Source organism: Eucalyptus grandis, chromosome 7 (assembly GCF_016545825.1).
Source record: "Eucalyptus grandis isolate ANBG69807.140 chromosome 7, ASM1654582v1, whole genome shotgun sequence".
NCBI lineage: Eukaryota > Viridiplantae > Streptophyta > Magnoliopsida > Myrtales > Myrtaceae > Eucalyptus > Eucalyptus grandis.
Window position 1 is genome coordinate 43066181 of NC_052618.1, and position 24090 is coordinate 43090270.

At 39.2% G+C, this 24090-nt stretch overlaps 2 protein-coding genes across 2 annotated transcripts; both read right to left on the reverse strand.

The window, feature by feature from the left end:
- Positions 1–14710: 14710 nt before the first annotated feature.
- Positions 14711–18553, reverse strand: LOC108953953. Its single transcript, XM_018877421.2, has 2 exons — positions 18229–18553; positions 14711–17610 (listed from the first exon to the last, which is right to left on the reverse strand). The coding sequence occupies exons 1-2, from the start codon at positions 18551–18553 to the stop codon at positions 14933–14935; spliced, it is 3003 nt and encodes a 1000-aa protein (XP_018732966.2). The 3' UTR covers positions 14711–14932.
- A 273-nt stretch (positions 18554–18826) lies between these two features.
- LOC104453602 lies at positions 18827–22851 on the reverse strand. The gene is made up of 4 exons (XM_039317831.1): positions 22541–22851; positions 21621–22163; positions 19716–21167; positions 18827–19286 (listed from the first exon to the last, which is right to left on the reverse strand). Exons 1-4 carry the CDS (start codon positions 22694–22696, stop codon positions 18843–18845), a joined length of 2595 nt encoding a protein of 864 aa, XP_039173765.1. The 5' UTR covers positions 22697–22851; the 3' UTR covers positions 18827–18842.
- Between the last annotated feature and the right edge of the window lie 1239 nt (positions 22852–24090).

Genomic DNA, 24090 nt, shown 5'->3' on the forward strand with positions numbered 1-24090 from the left:
TTTGCGAACCTCTTTGGTATTTCCAATTCCCAGTGTAACAGCATGGACCATGAGAATGATGCACGACTCACAGCTCTCTGCAAAAGAATGGTCGCTTATGGGAAAAACAGGAAATCGAAGATTGGGAAGATGCTATTCTAGAAGATAAATTAGTTGAATGCCAACAAACCTTAGTCGGTAAACTCCACCTAAACCCTTCAATTAACTTTCCGGCTTTCCAATCTACTATGAAACGTGTGTGGCGTGTAGACCATGTTGACATATCTCAGAGAGATGCTGGATTGTTTGTGTTCAAGTTTAGCTCTGTTGCTGATAAACAGAGGATTATGGATAATAGCCCGTGGCTTTTTTCAAACCACCTCCTAATCTTACAGCCATGGATTCCTAATACTCCTCTCCATTGTTACGACTTTACGACATGTGCGTATTGGATCCAAATTTTCGGCTTACCTTTAGAAAGATGCACTGAATCTTTGTTGCATAGAGCTGTGCAGCAGGTGGGTCAGGTCTTAGAGGTCAGCAATGCTACTCAAGAAGCCATCTCTACTCGAGCTTGGTGAGTTCAGGTTACCCTTCCTCTGCACGAACCTTTAAAGCCTGGAAAACTGATAAGAATTGAAGGTAAACCCTTTTGGTTAGATTTCAGATACGAGCGTCTATCCCATTTCTGCTATTCCTGTGGGGTTATCCGACATTATGCTTCGTATTGCCCTCTCATTCCCTATGATGATGCCAAAATGGATGGACATGACAATCTTTATTTTGGTCAATGGCTTCGGGAGGAAGTTAAGGAAGTTAGTCCTTTCTGGCAAGCTTTCTATGACACTTCACTTAATGTAGATACTGAGATTGACACTGTACCTGAGACCCCTTCAACGACCCCTCTCATGCTGCCTGCCATTCCCAAGACTATTGATCAGCAGACCCCGGTCATGGAGGAAAGTCCTGCTCCGCAACGTCCTGTCAACTTGAATGTTACCCAGGGAGGTTCATGGAAAGAGTCCCTTCAGAAAGAAGCTGCATTGAATAAGATGAAATCCCCTGTTTCAGCTAGACCTCTTATTATCACTAATATCTATGCTGAATCTTCTAAACCTGAGAAACTTCGAAGCCCTAGGAAAATTACCAAAGGTAGTCCGCAAAAGAAGCTGAAGAGATATGCACCTTATGACTCGTTTACTCTTGAATCAGTTCCTCAAGATGATAATCAATTACTGGATACCCCTATCTTTGAGGTGGAAGGGGACGGTAATTGGGCGATGGTGGCTTGCCCTAAAAAGTCACCACAGGAGAAATGAAGATCCTTAGTTGGAACTGCCAGGGGCTGGGCAACCCCCTGACAGTTCAAGCTCTAAAGGACCTAGTGGTCCATGATCGGCCCGATCTCACTTTTTTGATGGAATCTAAAAACCAAGACTCTGTTCTAGATAGAGTGCAAAGAAGACTACATTACCAGCATAGTTTTTTGGTAAGCCCCTCAGGCCTCGCTGGAGGTTTGGCTGTTTTTTGGAATGATCCTCTCTCTGTTTCTGTCGAGAACTTCTCTGCCAACTATATCGACTTGATTTGTTCCTTCAGTCATGAAAGCACCTCTATGAGACTCACTTGTATCCATGCGCCTACATCCTTCCATCAAAGACAACAGTTATGGACAATTATTAAAGCGATCAGCAGATCAAATATTATGCCGTGGGTATGCATAGGTGATTTCAACGAGATCCTAAACCACTAGGAAAAGGAGGGTAAAAGGTCTGCTCACTCTTATAGAATGCGATCATTCTGAGACTTCGTCGACAGTTGCTCACTCTTGGAGGTTGCTAGCAAAGGGTGTGCCTATACCTGGGTTAACAATAGGGAATGAGAGGATTTAGTAAAGGAAAAGCTTGATAGGGCTCTGTGTAATATGGACTGGAGATTAAAATTCCCTGCTGCTGAAGTTTTCGCCTTACTGGCCATAGGCTCTGACCATAGTCCGCTGCTGTTATCACTCCAGCCTCCTACCACAAGACAACGAAAGGCATTTACCTTTGAGGCCTTCTGGGCTAATCATTCTGAATGTCGTCAAGTCATCGCCGATGCCTGGACATCTCTCTCTCTTGGTAATGCCTCTATCTCCCGTAAGCTTCTGCTAACTACCACAGCACTTCAACGATGGAGCCGTCATACATTCAGCAACGGCCAGCTTCGCATTAACCTGTTGAAACAACAACTTCAGGATCAAATCAACCAGCCAGAAGGCTATTATGATAAACAACAGATTGATCAAATGAAAGCTAAGATTCATAAAGTATGGCAACAAAAGGAGCAATCTTTGGGCTATGCGATCACGAGTTCATTGGCTGCGTTGGGGAGATAAAAATACCAGGTTTTTTCATGCCACTACAATTCAGAGACGGCAAAAAAATCATATCAGCATGCTACAAGATGTCAATAACCTCTGGATTCGTGAACCTTCACGTTTAAAAATTATGACGATGGACTTCTTCCAAAACCTATACACATCAGTTGGTCCCAGGAACTTCTGCCCTATTCTATCACAATGCCCCCAAATAGTTACTGCCGAAATGAACCTACATTTAACAGCGGAGGTCACCACGAAAGAAATTAAACAAGCCGCTTTTCAACTAGGAGCTACAAAGGCCCCCGGACCCGATGGCTTCAATGGTCTGTTCTATCATCGTTCCTGGGATATCTGGGAATCTGATTTAGTCAATATTGTGAAAGATTTTTTCTCCACCGGACTGCTACCACTAGCTTTAAACAAAACCATTATCATTATGATCCCTAAAGTTACTCAGCCAGAGAAATTAGATCAATATAGACCCATCAGTCTATGCAACTTTCTTTATAAAATTATATCCAAGATTCTGGCTAACCACCTCAAACGATGGCTCCCTAACCTCATTTCCCAAGAACAGAATGCTTTCATCACTGGCAGACAAATCCAAGATAGTATTTTGATAGTGCAAGAGGTCTTACATTAGCTGAGAATAAGGAAGCGAAAGAAAAAATTTCAACGGATCTTAAAGCTGGATATGCTTAAGGCATATGATCGGGTTGGGTGGGATTTTCTGGATGAGTATCTTCATCACCTGGGGTTTGATCCTAAATGGATACAATGGATAATGCAGTGTGTTACCACCGTTTCCATTAGTATCAAACTCAATGGTGAATCTCTCCCTTACTTTCAGCCATCTTGGGGTCTACGCCAAGGTGACCCGCTCTCTCCTTAGCTATTTATCCTGCTGGCTAATCTTCTTTCTACTCTAATTACTCGAGCAGTAGAAATGGGAAATCTTACAGGTATTAAACTAAATAGATGATGTCCCACTCTATCTCACCTTCTATTTGCTGATGACGCCATCTTCTTCCTTGATGGAAAACTGACTGAATGTCAAAATCTGTCTAATATTCTCCAGCAATACTGTCTAGTCTCTGGTCAAGCAATAAACAAAAATAAGTCAGGGCTTTTTCTTAGTAAAAACTGCCCCCTAAGCTTACAAGAAAATCTGTCTCAGGAATTGAGAGTTCCTTTAGTGCAGAAAACTGGGAAATATTTAGGGATTCCATTTGATTGGGGAGTTTCCAAAAAAGATATGTTTTCATGGATTCTGGCTCGAGTCATTGCTAAGTTAGCAGGATGGAAGGAAAACCTTATTTCCAAAGGGGGTAAGGAAATTCTATTAAAGACAGTGGTGCAAGCCCTTCCCCAGTATGCCATGTCCATATTCAAATTACCTATCTCTATCTGTAAAGCTATTGAACAGCGGATGGCAAATTTTTGGTGGCAGAATAGCAGAACAAAATCTGGGATACACTGGAAAAGCTGGGAAGTTTTGAAAGAATCCAAACATAGCGGCGGTATGGGTTTCAGAGATTTACTTACCTTTAACAAAGCCCTCTTGGGCAAACAGGTGTGGAGACTTTCGCAGCACACCCCTTCTCTGTGGACTTCTCTTTTTAAGGGCCTATATTACCATTCCACGGATTTCTGGCATGCTGATAAGGGCCAGCGTCCTTCCTGGGGCTGGCAGAGTATCCTCCTAGGCAGAGAATCCATCAAAGAACATATGAGGTGGCAAGTCGGTAATGGGAAATCAATTCGTATCAGACAAGATAGATGGTTGAAAACAGGGATCATTGCGGGACCAGCACCCAGCTATGAACCTAAGACAGTTGATGGTTTTATATCTTCATCACAGCACAGTTGGGATATTCCAAGACTCGCATTATGTTTTGATACACAGACGGTGCAAGAAATTGCAGCTATTCCACTTCAATCAGATTCTAACCCAGACAAATTTCTATGGAATGGAACGCATAATGGGCAATATTCAGTTAAGAGTGGCTATTTCCATATCAGACAATCAGAGAACACACCAAGCACTAACAGGGCCTCTTCATCCTACACCATTCCTCCCGGTCTTTGGCAACAAATATGGAAAATAAATACGGCTTCAAAAATTCGAATCTTTCTATGGTCTATTTGTCACAATGCGTTACCCACAAAGGAGAACCTATTCAAAAGACATGTCATAGAAGACCCAATATGTCCACTCTGTACATCTCGAGTCCCAGAGTCTATAGAACACTTATTCCTTGCTTGCACTACATCTCAACAGGTTTGGGCTCATTCTGAACTTAACATCTCAGTTTCTGCATATCGTACAAACCGTATGGATGCATGGTTGGCTGATCTATTTCAGAGTACAGCTTATTTACCTCGATTGGAGACGATTGCAGCCACTCTCTGGCAACTGTGGAAGGCGCGTAACCTCTATGTTTTTCAACGCAAGCGTTTGAGCCCTCAGCATATTGTCGATTCTGCACTTACATCAGCTCGGTTGTATCTATCCTCTGCACCGGGGCCTCTTAATCCACGCATACCCACCCTGAATCCTCATACATGCTGGATTCCCCCTACTCCTGGCTTCGTCAAAGTCAATATGGATGGGGCCTTTCCATCTGGCCCCCTCAAGGGTTCGATCGCCTATCTTTGCTGAGATCACCACGGTTCCTTAATCGATGGCATATCCCAAATTATTGAGGCCTCTCCCCCTTTCAAACGAGACACATGCTCTCTTATTCGCTCCGAAATCTCTGTTAGAGCAGGGTATGGATACTACTCACCTGATCCTTGAGTCGGACTGCTTGGAGCTTGTAGAGGCTGTGAATCTTTGCCAACGATCACCCCCTGAAAGTCAATCGCTTATCGAAGAAGCCATTGTCTTGTTTTGTCGATGCCCTAATATGCAATTTCTCCATTGCAGGCGTGAATCCAACCTGCCGGTTGACTGGGTTGCTAAGGCTCAGGGCCGTGGACTATTGGGCTCCAACCGGGCTTCTCTCCCCCCCCCATTTTTAATTTGCTGTGTAACGATGCCCTTTCTAAGGGTTGTAATCTTTTCTCCTATTAATGTTAAGTTATGTTTCCGACCAAAAAAAAAAAAAAAAACATAAGAGAACTTGAAATTAGTTCTCCTTATGAGAGATTTTGAGAAGGGATTTGATCATCGTGGTCAGCTCTAATTTTATTGCGGACTTTTTCATCTATTAAGTGGGATAATCTGGGTAAAAAAATTTCTTTCCAAAATAGTCAATGGCAATCCGACATGATCATTACTCGTTTAAGGAATGAATCTTTGTATTCTCGGAATTTGGAAAGTTATTTGCACTTGAGATTGGATAGGAGTTCAGCATTTCTGCCTTCTAAATGGGAATGATCCCCTATAAAGTGTGGAGATATAGATAAGGCGAGAGTACTAATGCATCTTGGATGCTATGGCCATCCTCGTCTTCAATTTCATGACCTTGGTCATCAGTACTATAGGCATTTAGAATTTGGTTTTTTTGATATTTTCAAAAGATAATTATCCTACCAACCTTTTAATTATCCAGTAAAACAATCCTCACCTAAATGTCCTTCTCTTAATATAATATTCTAAATGTTCATCAAACAACCATGATCTGTTGTGCTTATAAAACACAACAAGATGTATCATGTAATATTTTTGTAATAATTTATATTTTAACCATATTGTAACGCATCATTGCGATTACAATTTCTATCATTTATATCGCATTGTTTATTTTACATATCCTTTTCGAATCAATCATATTAATAATTTATATCGTAATGTTAGATCTTCTCTTAAGATATCTCCTTAGAGCCCGGGCGTTTATATGCATACGAAGCAACCATGGAATCGAATCTCGGTGGAGTGGAGTACAAGTATCCTGCTACTAAATGAAGATCACTGAAGGACTCCGACAATTTGAGGAAGACAACACTCGGCGATGACCAAAATCCAGCGACGGAATCACCCGACGGAGGTACTCGAGCTGAGTTAGATGAAGAAGCTTCAACTGGATATAATGAATTCGAGAACGATCGAAGCTGGAGCCACCATGGAGAGTCATCACCTGAGAGGGAGGAAGAGAATAGAGAGAACGAATTATCAGAGGTGAAGAATCCATATGTTCTATGTACTGAAAGAGAGAGCGCTGAAGTCTGGTGGTAGGAGGTGGTTCGGTGCTACTCGATGACGATGATGTTGCAACCGTTGGTAAAATATGCTTCGAAATTGGGTAGTACAATGAAATCGGATCGAGTAAAACAACTCGGACTTTGAGGCGTGATATCACTTTCTTTAAGGATTTATTTGTCCCACAACGTTGCTAATGGTCACCGGCAAAAATCCTCCAGGATACAACAAAGTCTCGGATGAGAATACTAAATAGCAATTCTAGTATTTTGCGGGGTCTCTCTAGGAAACAATCGAAAAATTGGCTGCAGTTTTTCAGAAAGAATACTCGAAAAATGACCACACATTTCTTTCCAAAAAATGACAAGTATATATATGAAACAGTCTTGCAACTCTTCGTGAAAATTGCGAACAAACACGTCTTTAGAAAATTGTTCGGATAAACAAATGCGACTCTTTGGAAGAAGTCAAAAAACGAACAATTGCAATCCTTCGGATAAATTAAAACCGAATAAGTAATTTTCCAAAGGTTGTCTTGAAAAGACACAAATAAAATTCGGAATAATTTTTTTTTTTAAACAGAATTTTGAATTTTCATTTATATTTCATTTCCGAAATTCTCAAATTAAAAGGCAACCTTTGAACTAAAATATAAAATAAAATAAAAAATAAATAAATAAAAAACAAGGGATTAATGCTAATTAAACCGCGGGCGCGCAGGCGTGCAAAGTACTAATTGCGCCAAAATCGCGCAATTATCCGCGCACCCCCACGCGGGTATGGTGGGGTCTAGCCCCACCTAATCACTCCTTTAGCTACAAAATGGAAATCCCACATTTTAAAACTGACCCTCCTGCTCCCACCTTTTCTATGTGGGACAAAGTAAAAAGCACTAATTTTGTTTTAACAAACAAAATTCCAACAATCCCCACTTTGTTTGTAAAACAAAGATTTCAAAATAAAATTTTTAAAAACCATACAACCAAAGTTTCAGTAAGATTAATATACATACATAAAGGTCTCTTTCGAGTTAAACCTTTACTTAGTGCAAGTATATCAAAGCTCTATCAAAGTGACAAGTAGCTCGGCTTTAAACTTGTACTTTTATGTAATAGAACCGGACATACCACATATACACTAACCTCTTGTTTCAGCGAGAATTTCTATATTACTCCGCACTATTATGGCCTTGTGCTTGATCCTGTTTCATGAGCTCTCTAGAAAGCAACCCTCACTTTCGTAAGAAGCGACACCACTTCTAAGCTCATATAGGTGAAGTGTCTACCATGTGTTTCTGTTACTACTTGTATCATACTTCATTAAGAATTCAATTCAGCCTACAAACGTAATGACAATACCTGACTTCTCATATCGGGCTATGTCGGTATCAAACAATCACATTCAATAACTTGTTCTTACCCATTAAACCTTGTAACTAGTGATGTTCTAGAAAAAGGTCGGGTTACCATTATTGGTGATTTCAATTAAAGGGTTTCAGCCCCATTTCTTGTGAGGTTGTTATTACCATATGTCTTGGTAAAGCCTTCGTCAAAGGATCGGCAAGATTTTTACTTGACCTCACATAGACAATTGTTATGGTACCATCTTTAATCAATTGCCTCACATATTCATGTCTTAGACTAATGTGTCTAGACTTACCATTATAAGTGCTACTATAGGCTCTTGCCAAAGTGGCCTGACTATCACAGTGGATAGAAATAGGAGGTATAGGACTAGGCCATAATTTGATATCCAACAACAAATTTCTAATCCATTCAGCCTCTTCCCAGCTGTCGCCAAAGCAATAAATTCAGATTCCATTGTTGAGTGAGTTATACATGTCTGTTTCTTGCTCGCCCAAGATACAGCACCTCCAGCTAGTGTGAAGATCCATCCAGAAGTGGAACGCTCATCTCCCACACTTGTAATCCAACTAGCATCGGTATATCCTTCTAATACAGCCGGATAATTATTGTAGAACAATCCTAAATTTTTAGTTCTCTTAAGATAAAAAAAAATTCTAGTAATAACTCTCCAATGTTCTATACTTGGATTACTTGTATACTTACTCAACTTGCATACACAATAAGCAATATCGGGTCTAGTACAATGCATCGCATACATTAAAGACCCTATAGCACTTGCATATTCTAGTTGTGCCACCGCTCTACCAGTATTATAATTTAATTTAATACTAGAATCAAATGGAGTACTTATTTCTTTAAAACCAAGATGTTGAAATTTATTTAATAATTTTTCAACATAACTACATTGGCTTAAAAATAACCCCCACTATTTTTCTTAACTTTAATACCTAAGATAGTATCTACTTCACCCAAATCCTTCATTTTAAACATGGAAGTTAGATACTTCTTAGTTTCATTAACTCCAGTCATATTCGTTCCAAAGATAAGCATATCATCAACATAAAAGCACACTAGGACACCATAGTCTTTAGTGAATTTAGAGTATATACACCTATCGGCACTATTATTGATGAAACCATTTAACAATATGACCGAATTAAACTTTTCATGCCACTGCTTAGGAGCTTGCTTAAGTCCATAAAGAGACTTAATCAATTTACATACTTTTCTTTCATTTCCAGGAAGAACAAAACCCTCCGGTTGTTCCATGTAAATCTCCTCATTTAAGTCTCCATTTAAGAAAGCAGTTTTAACATCCATTTGATGAACACAAAGATCATAAATGGAAGCTAGAGCAAAAAGAACTCGAATGGAAGTTATACGTGCAACAGGAGCATATGTATCAAAATAATCTATTCCTTCTTTTTGTCTATATCCCTTAACTACAAGCCTAGCTTTAAAAGCTTGAATAGAACCATCAGAATGATATTTTCTTCTAAAAACCCATTTGCATCCAATAGGTTTTGATCCTTTCGGTAAATCTATTAATACCCAAGTATTATTGGACATAATTGAGTCCATTTCATCATTCACAGCTTCTTTCCAAAAAGAAGCATCTCTAGAAGACATAGCATCATCAAAGCTTCCAGGATCATCTTCTAAATTTAACACTAAAGGGTATTTATTTACCACATTATTATCTCCATCTCCTTCAACAAGAAAAACATGAGTAATAAAATCAGGACCTAAGTCTTTTATTTTTCTAGCTCTAGTACTTCTCCTTAGTTCAATCATGTCTTTAGAATTCGTTTCTTTCTCTTGAAAATCACTTTGAGTTTCCCTAGATCTTGAATTATTATCAATCATTTCAAAACTTGTAAAACATTTATTCTCAAAGAATTCGACGTGTCTCGATTCTACTATGACATTAGACTCTAAATCAAGAAGCCTATAAGCTTTACTATTTTCAGCATACCCTACGAAGACACTTTTGATAGCTTTAGGACCGAGCTTTGTTCTCTTAGGATCTGAAGCTCGGTAGTATGCTAAACACCCCCACACTTTAAGATATGACAAATTTGGCTTTCTACCTTTCCATATTTCATAAGGGGTTATGTCATTTTTCTTGGAATGTATTCTATTATGAATATAGCATGTAGTAAGTAATGCTTCTCCCCAAAGATTAATTGGTAGCTTTGTATTTGAAAGCATACAATTAACCATTTCTCCAAGAGATCGATTTTTCCTTTCAGCTAAACCATTTTGTTGTGGAGTATATGGTGCTGAAGCTTGATGAATAATACCATGTTCTTCACAAAATGAAGAGAATTCATTTAAGAAATATTCTCCACCTCTATCTGATTGTAGAACTTTCATTTTCTTTTCTAATTGATTCTCTACGTCAGCTTTATATTTCTTAAACATGGTAAATGCTTCATCCTTCGATCTCATGAGATAAACATATAAGAACCTACTACAATCATCCACAAAGGTAATAAAATACCTTTTACCTCCACGTGTTAGCATACCATTAAATTCACATATATCACTATGAACCAAATCCAATAAATTCGAATTTCTTTTAATACTAGGAAATGGCTTCTTAGTAAGTTTTGACTTAGCACATATTTCACATTTATCAGATTCGCCATTAAAATTTATCAAGTCTAATTTTTTCATATTCTTCAAATAACGAAAATTTATATGTGCCAACCTATTATGCCATAAAATTGAAGACTCGACAATATAAGCAGAACTAGAAATATTATTATTGATACTCAGTTGATACATGCCATCATTGGCATAACCCTTCCTAACAAACAGCCCATTTTTCGACAGGATAACCTTGTCGGATTCAAACAAAACCCGAAACCCCCTCTTACAAAGTAAATCAATAGAAACTAGGTTCTTCCTAATTTCGGGTATAAATAACACATTAAGAAGAGTTATCTTCTTTCAGAAGTGAAGTCTATCTCCACCGTGCCTTTTCCAGCAACCTTTGCAAGAGCATTATTCGCCATCAGGACCTCTTGAACATTTGAGTCAACAATCTCTTCAAATTGCTTGAACATGTATTTGTCCTTGCACACATGAACAGTCCAGAATCTATCCACCAACTGGATTGGACAGTGGTAGAATTAATTTCAGAAACCATAGCCATCACATCATTTATTTCAGAAATTTCCATGTTCGAAAACATGTTCGAAATCATGGCTACATAATTTTCTTCAACCAGATTTGCATCTGCTTTCACCACCGGAATGTTCTTGTCCTTTGAAATGCTCTTACGGTGAATGCAATCCTTGGTGTAGTGTCCCTGTTTGCCACATACAAAACAACAACCCTTTTGCTTCTTTTGTGTTCTCTTGAATTTATGCCCCCTGCTTTTTACTTTGAAGTTCTGGCCGAGTTTCCGTTTTTTATCCACAAAATTCACCTTGGAATTGTACAAAACAGAATTATCACGTAAACGTGACTCTTCCTCAATGCGAAGATGTTTCTATATTTGCTCCAAAGTAAAGTCCTCCGACTTGTGAATCAGCCTTTTTCCATAGTCTTTCCAACTTGGAGGCAATTTCGCAATAATTGCTCCAACTTGAAAAGCTTCTGGAATATCAATCTTGAGAGCACGAATCTTATTCACAATCACTTGCAATTCATGGACTTGTTCCAGCAAGGGCTTAGTATCAATAAACTTGAAATCAAAATACTTTGCAATTAGATATTTGTTGGTACCTTGCTCCTCCGCTTTGTACTTGAATTTCAGTGCATTCCAAATTTCTCTGGCCGACTTCATTTCAGTGAATAAGTCGTACAGACGATCAGAGAGTGTGTTTAGAATGTGTCCTCGACAAAGTAATTCATCCTCCGCACGTTTCTTCTTTTCCTTATAAACCCTCTCAATGGCTTTCGCACTTAGCTGTCCTCCATCGAAAGTAGGCTTAGGATCTTCTATAGCGCCAAGTTAGGATCCAGTATGTAGGAGATCTTCAGAGCAGTGAGTAAGAACATCATCTTGTCCCTCCAGCGAGCAAAATTGTTCCCATCGAACCAGTTTAGTTTGACCATATCTTGATTCATAACTTTGATTGTCTCCGACTCCATTGTAGCAAGATAAATCCTTAAAATTGTTGGTAAAATATGCTTCGAAATTGGGTAGTACAATGAAATCGAATCGAGTAAAACAACTTGGACTTTGAGGCGTGATATCACTTTCTTTAAGGATTTATTTGCCTCACAACGTTGCTAATGGTCACCGGCAAAAATCCTCCAGGATACAACAAAGTCTCGGATGATAATACTAAATAGCAATTCTAGTATTTCTCCAGGGTCTCTCTAGGAAACAATCGAAAATTGGCTGTAGTTTTTCAGAAAGAAGACTCGAAAAATGACCACACATTTCTTTCCGAAAAATGACAAATATATATATGAAACAGTCTTGCAACTCTTCGTGAAAATTGCGAACAAACACGTCTTTAGAAAATTATTCGGATAAACAAATGCGACTCTTCGGAAGAAGTCGAAAACGAACAATTGCAATCCTTCGGATAAATTAAAACCGAATAAGTAATTTTCCAAATGTTGTCTTGAAAAGACAAATAAAATTCGGAATAATTTTTTTTTAAATAGAATTTCGAATTTTCATTTATATTTCATTTCCGAAATTCTCAAATTAAAAGGCAACCTTTGAACTAAAATATAAAATAAAATAAAAAATAAATAAATAAAAAGCAAGGGATTAATGCTAATTAAACCGTGGGCGCGCAGGCGTGCAAAGTGCTAATTGCGCAATTATCCGCGCACCCGCACGCGGGTATGGTGGGGTCTAGTCCCACCTAATCACTCCTTTAGCTACAAAAGGGAAATCCCACATTTTTAAACTGACCCTCCTGCTCCCACCTTTTTTATGTGGGACAAAGTAAAAAGCACTAATTTTGTTTTAACAAACAAAATTCCAACAACAACGGCTGAGGTGGTGACGCAGCGATGATGAGCTGCGATGAAGGTGGAGATGCGGCGATGGATAACCAATGTGCGTCTCTAAGGGGGACGAAGGAAGAGAATCAATCCTTTTTATGTCTCTAGTATTTGAATGACCAGGAATTCTTTTCCAAATGTATATGCATTTTAGGATAAGTTTATTTCGTGGAAAACTCAATAATAAAAAGCATTTTTTAGGAATATAATTAGTTTTCCTCTATTTGATAATATATGTTCGAAAACATTTTCTGATGTTTTGATCTTATTGGAAAATGATTTTGATATCATGACTTTATCTCACGTAAAAAAAAAAATCGAAATTTCTAATTATTTTTATTTTTTAAAGTTCGAATTTTCAATTATTTTGTCAATGAGTTGTTAAAAGAAAGCGAAATTAGTTAGAAAAGGATTTTTTTTTTTCTTTTTTGTTATACCATCATCATCTCCTCCTCCTCCTCCTCCTCCTCCTCCTCCTTGTTTGTTGGCAAACTCCTCCTCCTCCTCGTCGTTTGTTGGCAAAATTCCCTCCTCCTCCTTGTTTGTTGGCAAAATTCAGATGTCGACAATGTTCACTCTCTTATTCTTTTGACCCATGGTTCTCAACATATTCACTATTAAGCCCAATTTGGAGCACGTCCATTGATGTTCCTCGTGTATTTAATAATCCTGTTACAAAAAGGGTAAAATTATCAGCATTTGACAAAGCTTTTCAAGTTCATGACACCATAACAACATTCAACTTCAACATACTCAGAATGCTGCCTTAGTTCTTCCAAATCAAAGTAGGTGCATTGCATTGCTACTTAGGATACACCTCCACGATGCAACAACAACGAAACTCGCCGGCAGTTTTGAAAATTGACTGTTAAATCATGCTTCAAGTTTACATTCGTGCACCTAAATTAGACTATGTGGAGTGGAATTCTTGACCGAGTACTTTTCCGTTGAAATCCTCCTAGTTGTTGGAGCTTAACCAAGGCCTTATCTATCTTCTTTAAGTGGCTGTGATACCAATTGATTTAATTGCAAGATCCGATAGTTTTCGCACTATATTACAATAATTGGTAAAAGCTATCAACAGCCAGGAGAATATAGCTGCACAAGTGGTGCACTTTATTGAACACGGGAGGTTTTCTGCCAACATCAGAACTGAGTTGTTTCCATTTATAAATACTGTGGGTTTGGGTGTAATTTAGGATTGAAAAATACTCAAGCATGTAAGCGATTATACCTCTATAATTTTCCGATTTATTAGTAGATTATTTAAAGTTGACTCTCTTCATAGAATAAATACCAACACTCAAACCGAACCACGCAGATCTCTCCATTTTTTATTACTCCCGTTTATTTTTCCGGTTAATACGTGTGGAATTAATTATAAGATTCGATAGTTTTTGCATTAGATTACAATACTGACATCACCTGACCAATCCCAAGGCCCAAAATCATTCAGCAATGCAGACGAGTCCTTAGCACAACAAAAGCTATTCGGGGGGTGACTCATTGTAAGAGTCGCTCAGGTATTCAAATCTTATGGTAATATCATCCTTTATTCTCCATCAAGATCAAGGTTTGGCTCACTGTTGTGCCTATCCGCCTGTAAATAGGAGTTTTCCAGAGGACGGTGTCGTCCTTTGTCTTGTGAGGTACACACGGGTTAATGATGTACATTCCCATATGGACATATGCTCTCCTAGGCTGGATCTCATTACATGTTTTCACTCCAATCAGGCAAATGTCTCTATCAAGATGGTCTGCAACTAAATAAGATATGCAGAGAAAGTTGCATTTTCTTTCTCATTCTTCACCGCATACATGCTATCGCAAGGCATGAGAGAATTAAAGGTTTAGAGAGGTAAAAAAGAAGGAACAATAACCTGCAGCCAAGAAAGGAATAGTAGATCTTCATGACTATTGTCTGCTAAAACATCAGGACATGTGTAGAGTAATGAGCTTCCTGTCGAGAGATCTGTTTTTCTTCATTCTAAGAACTTTTCTACTAAAAAGTTCCACATGTATTGACAAGAATGTGGACTACATGTAGATTATAACTACATACAATTTTCACTCAAACTGTATCTGGGACAATGAAGTGAGGATTCATTTCTTCTTGCCTCTTCCTTTCTTATTTTGCTTCCCTTTGGACTTGCAATTGCCCTCGTTCTTGTTCCGGTTTTCTACACCACCAGTCTGGGAAAAAGAAGATGATGGAGCCTGCTCGTCCTTCTTCACTGGTTTTTTCAGCTTCCACAACTTCCTCTTCTCTTCCTCATTTGCTAAACCCACTTCTTGTCCAGGCAATGACAACGCATTTGCACCATCCAAATGCACAAGTAGTACTGCACTGTTGGAAGATGAAGAGGAATCCTTGGAAACTTCGGTCAGATCTTGCAACTTGCAAGAGCTCTCAGCACTTCCATCTTTGGGGAATAGAACTTCCATAATCTCTTCTTTGCATTTGTGCGACTTCACATCTAAAATGATGGCATGTGGACATTTTGAGCAATCTGAAGCAGAATCGGTAATTACAAGGGGATCAACTTTTTCGAACGCTTCAGCAAGAACACCCACAGAAATTTTCTGTAAGTTCAGCCTCCGGCAACGTGAAAGAATACGACGAAACTCTTGAGGTATTTGCTCAGAAATCCAACTCTTACTGAGCAAATCGAAGAGAAAATATGGACTGACGCCAAAGTTCAGGTGAAGCAAACAAACCAAAAGAACCAACTTCAAGACCAACAATGGGTAATACTCCATCACATTTAGGTTCGAGTTTTTGATCCATTGTCTGGTATCATCCTTATTGTTAAGAAGGTCCGCAACAGTCCTTGTAACAAACTGAATGATGGGCTCCAAGCAATTTCCCAGGTTGAAACTGAAGCTAGGCTTTGCTAAACCTTCATGGCAGATGAGCCATTCAACTAGAGAAGATTTCGTTGTATAAAACTGCCCTTTGGAGCAAGCTATCAAAATCACAAGTCGTTCCAAGAGATACAAAAGGCAAATTGGTGTGATGTAGTCTCTTTCAGTCCTCCAATTGGCATTGTAAGCATCTGCCAAAGCTCGATAAAGGTTCCAAGCCAAAGAGATTTCCACGGGTCCATTGCTCGCCTGAGGAAGGTCTGATGGTACATCCCGACAAATGCATTCCATGAATGCCTCCCATGACGTATCTCCTTTAAATGATTTTGCAATTTTTCCGTACAAACCATCGTCAAGCATTCCAGACCCAAGAACCAAAGTCGCAAGCTCACCCATCTTCCCATGTGAAAATTGCTCCTTCGAAATTATCATGTTCATTGTTTCTCTCAGTAAATTACGAGAAGCCTCACTTCCTCTCAGAGATACCATATTCTCTGACGACGATATTCTCCAGTCAAGTGGAAATATGTAACCAAAATACCTCTCACTGGATGTTTCAATGAAACCGTCCAGTGCCTTACCATACTGGAACGAGTGATTCGGACAATCGATTTCTCTAAGGAACTTGGCAACCTCATGTGAGATAGCAAGACATCTGCTTTGCCAGAAGTTTGACCGAGAACTCTTCACCAAAAATTGATAAAGTGCATCCAATTGGTGCAGGAGCTCCATACCAACAGAAGTAAGCTCAGAATACCAGTACTTTTGAGCTGCAGAGACCAATTGTCTAAGACCCAAAGCAACCAATTGTCCATTTCTTTGAAGAGATCTTTTATCAATGTATCTGACCCAATCAGCATCTGGGTTTAGAAGGTGATAAGTTCTTTGCATGTTGTTCCGTTGCTCCAGAACACCAAAGTAATTCAAACAGAACTCCCAACATGACGTATTTTCCTTTCTCATCAGCATCTTCACGCATCCTGCACTCTCTATAATTCTGACAATTTTCTCTCTCCAAAGATTCCAAAAGCAGACCAATGAGTCAACGGAAATCTGATTCCCCAAGATCAGTTGTTCAGAATGGTTCACTGGGTCGACAAGCCAATCATATTCCCAACAAAAATTTGAGATATTTTGACGAAGATGGAAGTCCAAAATATTTCGAGCGCACAGTATTTCACCTCTGACACTTCCATTTCTACTGGAAGCACTCAAATGTTCTTTCATTTGAGCCAAACTGTTCTGTTTATTTAGCAAAATGCTTGATTCTACAGAAACATATTCATAGAAGGCAATAGGCTCAGGCTTTGCGAGAAGTTTGGCTTTTGCTACCAGCTCCTCCTCCTGTGCAAACTGCTTCAAGGGCCACCCTTTGCTTCCAGGAGCCCAAAGGGAATAGAATAATACGTACCAGAGGATGTTCATCGACGCTTCCCTGTTTTTTCCACTCTTCCCAAGTAGATCAACCTCACGAAGGATGTCACCTTTCATCCTCACAATCTTGGCCGCCTCCAAAAAGTTACCAAAGTCTTCCTCCAGACTTATAAGTTCATCAAGCCATCCAAACCTCATAAGCAAGTTTCTCATTGAATCGATGCAATGAAAAGCCTTCACATACTTCATCATGGTCCCGTAGTCTCTGAGGTTGTAGAAATGAAGGGCACAACTCTCTAAAAAGTCCTGTTCCAATATCTCTATTTCTTTACTTTTCTTCTCAGTTCCCTGCCTTTTCCAATCCTCAATGTATTGCAGACCCATTGTAAAGAGTTTTTCTTCAGCACAAATGGACAAGCACTTTGAGAAGATATTTGCCCTTGCATATGCCTCCGCTGCAAGACTGTAGCACTGAGCAAGAGAGAAACACTCTCCAGCTTTCTCCAAAGCAGATTCTCCACATTTATCCATGTATATTCTACCTGTTGAAGCATAAACAAATTTGATGTCAGTCTCATTTATAGAGTGCTGATGTTCAGAAGATAAAACATAGCAAAGGGACATTTGGAAGCTGCCAGAAATGCTCTTGTACAGCTCTGCTCTTGTACGGCTCAACTATATTCTCCAATGTCAAGAGATGAAACAGGATCAACGTCCATAGGTGGCTACAATACCAAGAAGTTTTTGACAAACCATAGTCAACATGGAGTATTGCAACTGACAGCCACAGCTTTTTTTTAAACTTATAGGTCTGGTCAGTGTTAAGAACTTAGCAGCTCAAATTTTTCCAAACTGCTGAGAGAGCAGAGACATTAATCATGAAGTCAACATTAGTAGCACTTGCTCAAAATTCACCAAAAGCATTTCAAAGTTAACAAGTGAGATCGAACTACTTTTGTTTTAATATTGAAAGAGGAAAATCAATTAAACTGGTAAACAAGAGCATACCACGCATGCAAAATACTACATACAGAAGAATGTGAAGTCAAATTTCCTCTCTCTCTCTTAGGAAGCTTTGACATAGCTACAACAAGAAGAAAAGTAAAGATGCAGCATATCTCCACCTTATCATTTTGAAAGAAATGAAAAGAAAATGATACCTGCTCTCTCATATTCCTTCAACATGTAGAAACACTCCGCTGCAGAGTCGGCCATTCCAATTGTTTCATAGATCTCAGCAGCCTGCCTTCGAAGGTCAGAAGCCTCTTGTGGATTTGAAACGTGCTTGAGATCTGCATCTGCTTTGAAAGCGGAGGCCTTAGCTAATCTCTCCCCGTATGTGTACCTTGCTCGTTCAAAGCACATTATTGCCATTGGGTATTTACCCTCACGTAAGAGCTTGCAAAGTTTATTAAAAAGAAAAAAAGAGAGAGAGAGATCAATAGCTTCTTCAGAGAAGGTGAAAAGAAGAAAAAAAGAAAACATAGTCCTCCCTTATAGGAAAAATCAGAGGTGTAGACTTACACCAAAACAATGCACTGTCATTGACCTGATAACCTCAAATGAGGAAAAAGATTATAGGAATATTCCTATCATATTGTTTATCCATTGTGTGTCTAAATGAAGCATTCAGCCAAACTATTAAAAAACCAATAAAGCTGGCAAATCGATCACCATATTTGTACCATAGAACGTCCACATTCTACACACATTTTTTTTTTCAGGATCAGTCATACTTTTGCAGTCACTATTGTCATTCCAAAATCTCTAGCATTCACAGATCATGTTGACTCCAAATGAGGCGAAAATAACAATTCCGTGAAGAGGAAACAACTAATAAAGAAAAAACAGAAAAACAGCAAACCTTAAAACCTTGTGACTTCCACTCCTCCGGCGTGCTACTGACCTGCATTGCTTCTGCAAGGGCATGATCTACCAACCTAACTTGAATGAGGCACTTCTTCTTCCAGTAGTCGAGAATTGGTTTGGAGAACTCTAGGGCATTCTCACAAATCCACAATCTTTGTCTTGTCCGAGTAATTGCGACATACAATTGTTTCAATTCAGAGCATAATATATTGTGCTTCGCGTCATCGAAACTTGGGGAAGACCATTGAGGGCTGTTATCGAGCAAAGCTTGCTCCTTCATGTATCCATAAATGACCCTCCATTGACTTTTCAGAGGTGATGTGCCAAAGAAGTTGTACAATAAAACGTCCTATACAATGTCACAGAAAAAAAGTTTCAGGTAAAAACATTAAATTTTGTAACCAAAATAACAGATATCAAGTTTCATGAATACAGGAACAATTCTAAAAAATTTAGGAAAAAAAATATCTGGACTGAATTTAACACACCAGCCTATCAAGAACAGCCGTAAAGTCGCAAGATCGTTGATATTGTCTATTAATCTAGAGGATGATGTTGACATGAGCCCAAACAAATTCTACATTATGAGTATCTAGATGCCATTGTCTACATACAAAAAAGAGCATAGTAGAATGAAAATACCAATCTCAGTTTTTTTCCGAGTAACAGCTTCCAGCAAATTGGTCATGACCCATTAGAAAAAAAAAAGGATCATGAAATCTCTATGCTGCTACCATTAAAATCCCATGGCAAACAATCTAACCTGACACACACCTACCTGAAATTCCAACCCCTTGCACTCCACTATCGTCAGAACTAGGGCTTGCCCTCTCACAAGGTTCGAAACTTCATTTCTAGAGTGATCATCTCGAACCAAAATAACCTGCTCTGCTCCAAAGCCAACGAAATTACCACTAAAATCACGGTTGCCAAAAATTGATAGTATGGCACTTTCGTCATTCTCCGATTCAAGTAAAATTGGGGCTTCCCCACATATAAAGCTAGTTTCAGGGCCCAAAGCATCAATGGTTAAAGGGAAAAAATGGTAAAGGAGATCAACAACACTCTGCGCCAGTTTGAGTATACCAGAATGAGTGCGGAAGTTTTGGCTCAAATGGAAAATTTTGGAAAGACATCCCTTTTCCATTCTTTTATCAGGTCCATCCATTGAATCTATCAAGAACTCCTTGTAGAAAAGGGATCTTATGTCTTCAAACCTGAAGTCTATTCCCCTTGCAATAGTTTGTGCAGTGTCGCCACAAAACACAAAGCCCCCATCAAAGTTTCCACATATATATTTGAACAGTGAAATTTGTCTCAAGGTGAGATCCTGCACTTCATCAATATATACAAAATCCACTACGTTGCCAGCAAACTGCCCACGAAAAAGACGGCGATGAAGACCGTTGACAATATCGGCATCATATTTCAACAGTTCATCACGTGAAAGCGTTATCTCCATCACCTCTGAATCCAACTTCTCTCCACATAATAAAGTTTCAAAAGTATCTAGTAAGTTAAGGAGGGATGTAATATTCTGGAAATTAGTTCTGGATATATGAGTACAGAAAATATAGAGACATCTCCGCAGGGGCTGGACAGTTGCCTTGAATCGGTCCCTGAAAAACTCAAGAAATGATTTAAGCTCACTGCTTCCGCATTCGCTCCCATCATCATCACTTTCTGGTTTGCTTCTTTTTGTGTGTTCCTTTTCCAATAATATGTGGTATTGACGGACACATTTGTCAAGAGTACCTATCATGGAAGTTAGACTAGTGAATTTAGAAAAGCACTCTACACGATGTTCCATGTATATTTCTTCAATGTCAGAATCAACTTTCAGCCGTTCCTTGTTCCCAAAAATAAGCATGTCAAAGTAACAGAGAAAACTTCCCGTTTCAGTGCTTATACCGCTATCCGATTGCTTTAGCAGCTTTAGAACACAAGATGCCACTTCCTTGATGGCAACATTTGTAGGAGCACAAACAATGGTTCTATGTTTCCTTTTTAAGAGAGTAAATAGCAGTGTAGCGATGGTTTTAGTTTTCCCAGTTCCAGGAGGACCCCATATCAGTTCAAAAGATGGCTTGTTCTCACAGTGGAGTTTCCTGAGACAGGCCCCCACTGCTTTTTTTTGGGATTCATTTAGATCATGGCTCAATCTCTTGTCAAGGCTCTCACTCGCAGAACCATTACCCTTTGTAATACAAAGATTAGAAACTTTGTCAGCCTGCAACCGAAACACAAGATTAGAAACTTTGTCAGCCTGCAACCGAAACACATTTCTTGTGATAATCCAGACCATGTAAATATGGTAGAAGGTCCTGAAACTTAATTGGTGTTAATATGATATAAAGAGCATTGCACAGCACAAACTTAAATCCCATGAAAAGTATAGTATAGAAAATTTTAAGGTCTAGTACTAACAAGTAAGTCGCCACCAAGGAAGTAATTTGCCCTGTTCAAGACATAATTCATTCATCTCCATATCATGAAACAGACCAACTAAACGAAACAAGCATCCTAATCTATTGATGCAACAGCATGGCTTAAAGCAACATTTATCTTATTTTCCGAAGAAACTTAAAAATCGATAGGAGTAAAATGAAGCTTTGAAGTTTAGATGATTATAATAGCAATTTCAAGTCTAAATGGACCGAAGGTACAAAAAGGAAAGTCATACCACCACATCTGTGAAGAGAACTTCCTTCAAAATATCCAAGTTCCGAGACATATGCAACACATTCCATATCCTTCTGTTAGTGACTATATTTATCAGGAAAATTGCATGCATTGGCTTCCAGGAATTATTTACTTCAAGGTCCAATAATGTCTCCACTTCAAAGTTTGTGGATGACGTTGCCTCATCCTCTTCATCGTCTTTTCCAATCATCCTTACTAATGCAAACGCCCATCTTCTTGCGAACCTCTCCAGATCAGGAACAGTTGTTGGCTTAGCATCAGTTAGAATCAAGATATCTCCAGGCAAAGTTTTGTAAGTTTCCGTCCCATGACTGTTGGATTCATTGCTCCACCGACCGGCCTTAACAGCATATGAGTTCCTACTTCCCGTGCATTCCATAAATTCAATAACTTCAGTGAAAGGTAGCAAAGAAATATCTTCCAAACTCGAGCACAGACTCGCCCGTGTTTCTTCCAGTAAAGGGTAGACATACGATCCAAGATAATGCGGGACAGACTGAAATGTATCCGGTATAGTCTCCACCTACAAAAACAGCTCGGCCAATTGTCAAATATGACCAACGAATCTTGACATTTCAAAAAATACTTTTGAAAATACTTTGACCAAATTCCGTAAAACATAACATAAACTCCTAAAATACCTAACGAGCTTGCCGAACATAGTAGAAGCATAAAGGGTTCTATTCTACTAAGTTGAATGCAAGGTTCTTATAAGGCTAGGCTTATCAAAAGCACAAACAAACAAACAAAAAAGGAACGAACTAGCATCATTGGAAAATTATCAGGTAAACACCACATTGTCGTTGAACTTAAACGAGAATAAAACCAAAAGGGCATGATAAAAGGAAAAGAAAAAAAAAAAAAAAAAAAAGCAAAGATGAGGGAAGAATAGAAAGAAACCTGGTCATAGTAGAGGTTTTCGTTGAGAATGTCATGAAGAGACCAAGAGGAGACAATATCAGTCAGGTCATTAGTACCATGTCTCCTCCTCCTGCTCAAACCATCCTCAGCTATCTCCACACCGACCACTCTGTTTGTGCTTCCTTCCAAACCCATCTGAACCCACGTACCAAAATCTTCTACTTGTTTCTTTCTCCCCTTTTCTTGCTGATCTAAGCACCAGGGAAAAATCGCTCTGAGGTTTCAAGGAACTTTCGAGGCAAATATTGGGCAAAGCTTGTACGGACATCATCAGCCCTTTTTGAGCTCCGAAGTGAGCATTCTTAGCGACGGAGAAGAATGAGACGGGGAAGGCAAAGGGGTCGTCCATGGAATCTTAAAACAAGCAACTCGAGGTCTTTTCGTCAACTCTTCATTCGAGGTCTACGAACACGGTCTGATGGCTTTCTTTACTGCCCAAATGCTTGTAATGATTCCCGCTTTTCTTTGCTTATCCATTGTCAGAAGTTGAAGCAAGGGGCGAAGCAAGATTCGGAGGAGGAAAAGTGGAAGAGATTTGGGAGAAATTCTTTTCTGTATATTTCACTGTGTATCGACAATGTACATCAACGAATAGTTATAATACAATGTGTACATTAAAAAAGGTAATGAAATATCTCACATATCAATCTAGTTTTAGATTGATTCTATAAAATCAAAATCAGATCAATTAATATCCGAGGATCTTCTGCATATCTTCTAACACTCCCCCTCAAGCTGGTGGCTTGTAAATGTCCAAGACACCCAGCTTGCTCAATAGATATGCATGTTGTCTTTGACTTAACGCCTTGGTAAACACATCCGCAGGCTGTTCAACAGTTCCAATCCCCTTTGTCTCAATTGTTCCTTCTTGAATCTTCTCCCGAGTGAAATGACAGTCCACCTCTATGTGTTTAGTTCTCTCGTGCATTACAGGATTCGCTGCAAGCTTCAAGGCCGATTCGTTGTCGCAATATACCCTTGTCGGACCTTTCAATAGTACTCCAAGATCACTGAGCAATCCTCGTATCCATACGACTTCACATGTGGTTTTTGCCATAGCCCGATATTCTGCTTCAGCTGATGATAGAGAAACTGTTGCTTGTTTCTTGGTTTTCCATGAGAGAAGGGAATCTCCAAGCTTGATACAGAAGCCGGTTATGGATCTTCGACTCATAGGACATGTTGCATAGTCCGCATCACGTATGCTGTCATTTCCATGTTGCATTTTCTGGATAAAAATATTCCGAGTCCCTGGACATCCTTTCAAATACTTGACCACCTTCGAGCAGCATTCATGTGAGATTCTTTCGGTTTGTGCATGAATTGACTCAGATTTTGCACCGCATATGATATGTCGGGCCGGGTCATAGTCAGGTATATAAGTTTTCCAACGAGTTTCGATAACCCGTCGGATCCCGTAGTATAGGATCATCCCTGAAATGTTCCCCGGCATGATCCGCCGTAGTTAACCCGACGTTCGTTTCGATTGGAATGACAGGCTGGCCCGCACCCGATAACCCGGCCTCTGA

Excerpts from the sequence above, each read along its gene's own strand:
- LOC108953953 (XM_018877421.2), bottom strand. The coding sequence starts at position 18,553 with ATGTTTTCTTTTTTTCTTCTTTTCACCTTCTCTGAAGAAGCTATTGAT. Across the intron at positions 17,611-18,228 it reads GAAGGAATATGAGAGAGCAG|GTAGAATATACATGGATAAA; the intron begins GTATCATTTTCT and ends ATGCTTCAACAG.
- LOC104453602 (XM_039317831.1), bottom strand. The coding sequence starts at position 22,696 with ATGGGTTTGGAAGGAAGCACAAACAGAGTGGTCGGTGTGGAGATAGCT. Across the intron at positions 21,168-21,620 it reads TTCTCTTCACAGATGTGGTG|GCTGACAAAGTTTCTAATCT; the intron begins GTATGACTTTCC and ends TTTCGGTTGCAG. Across the intron at positions 19,287-19,715 it reads GCAAGGGGTTGGAATTTCAG|GACGTTTTATTGTACAACTT; the intron begins GTAGGTGTGTGT and ends GACATTGTATAG.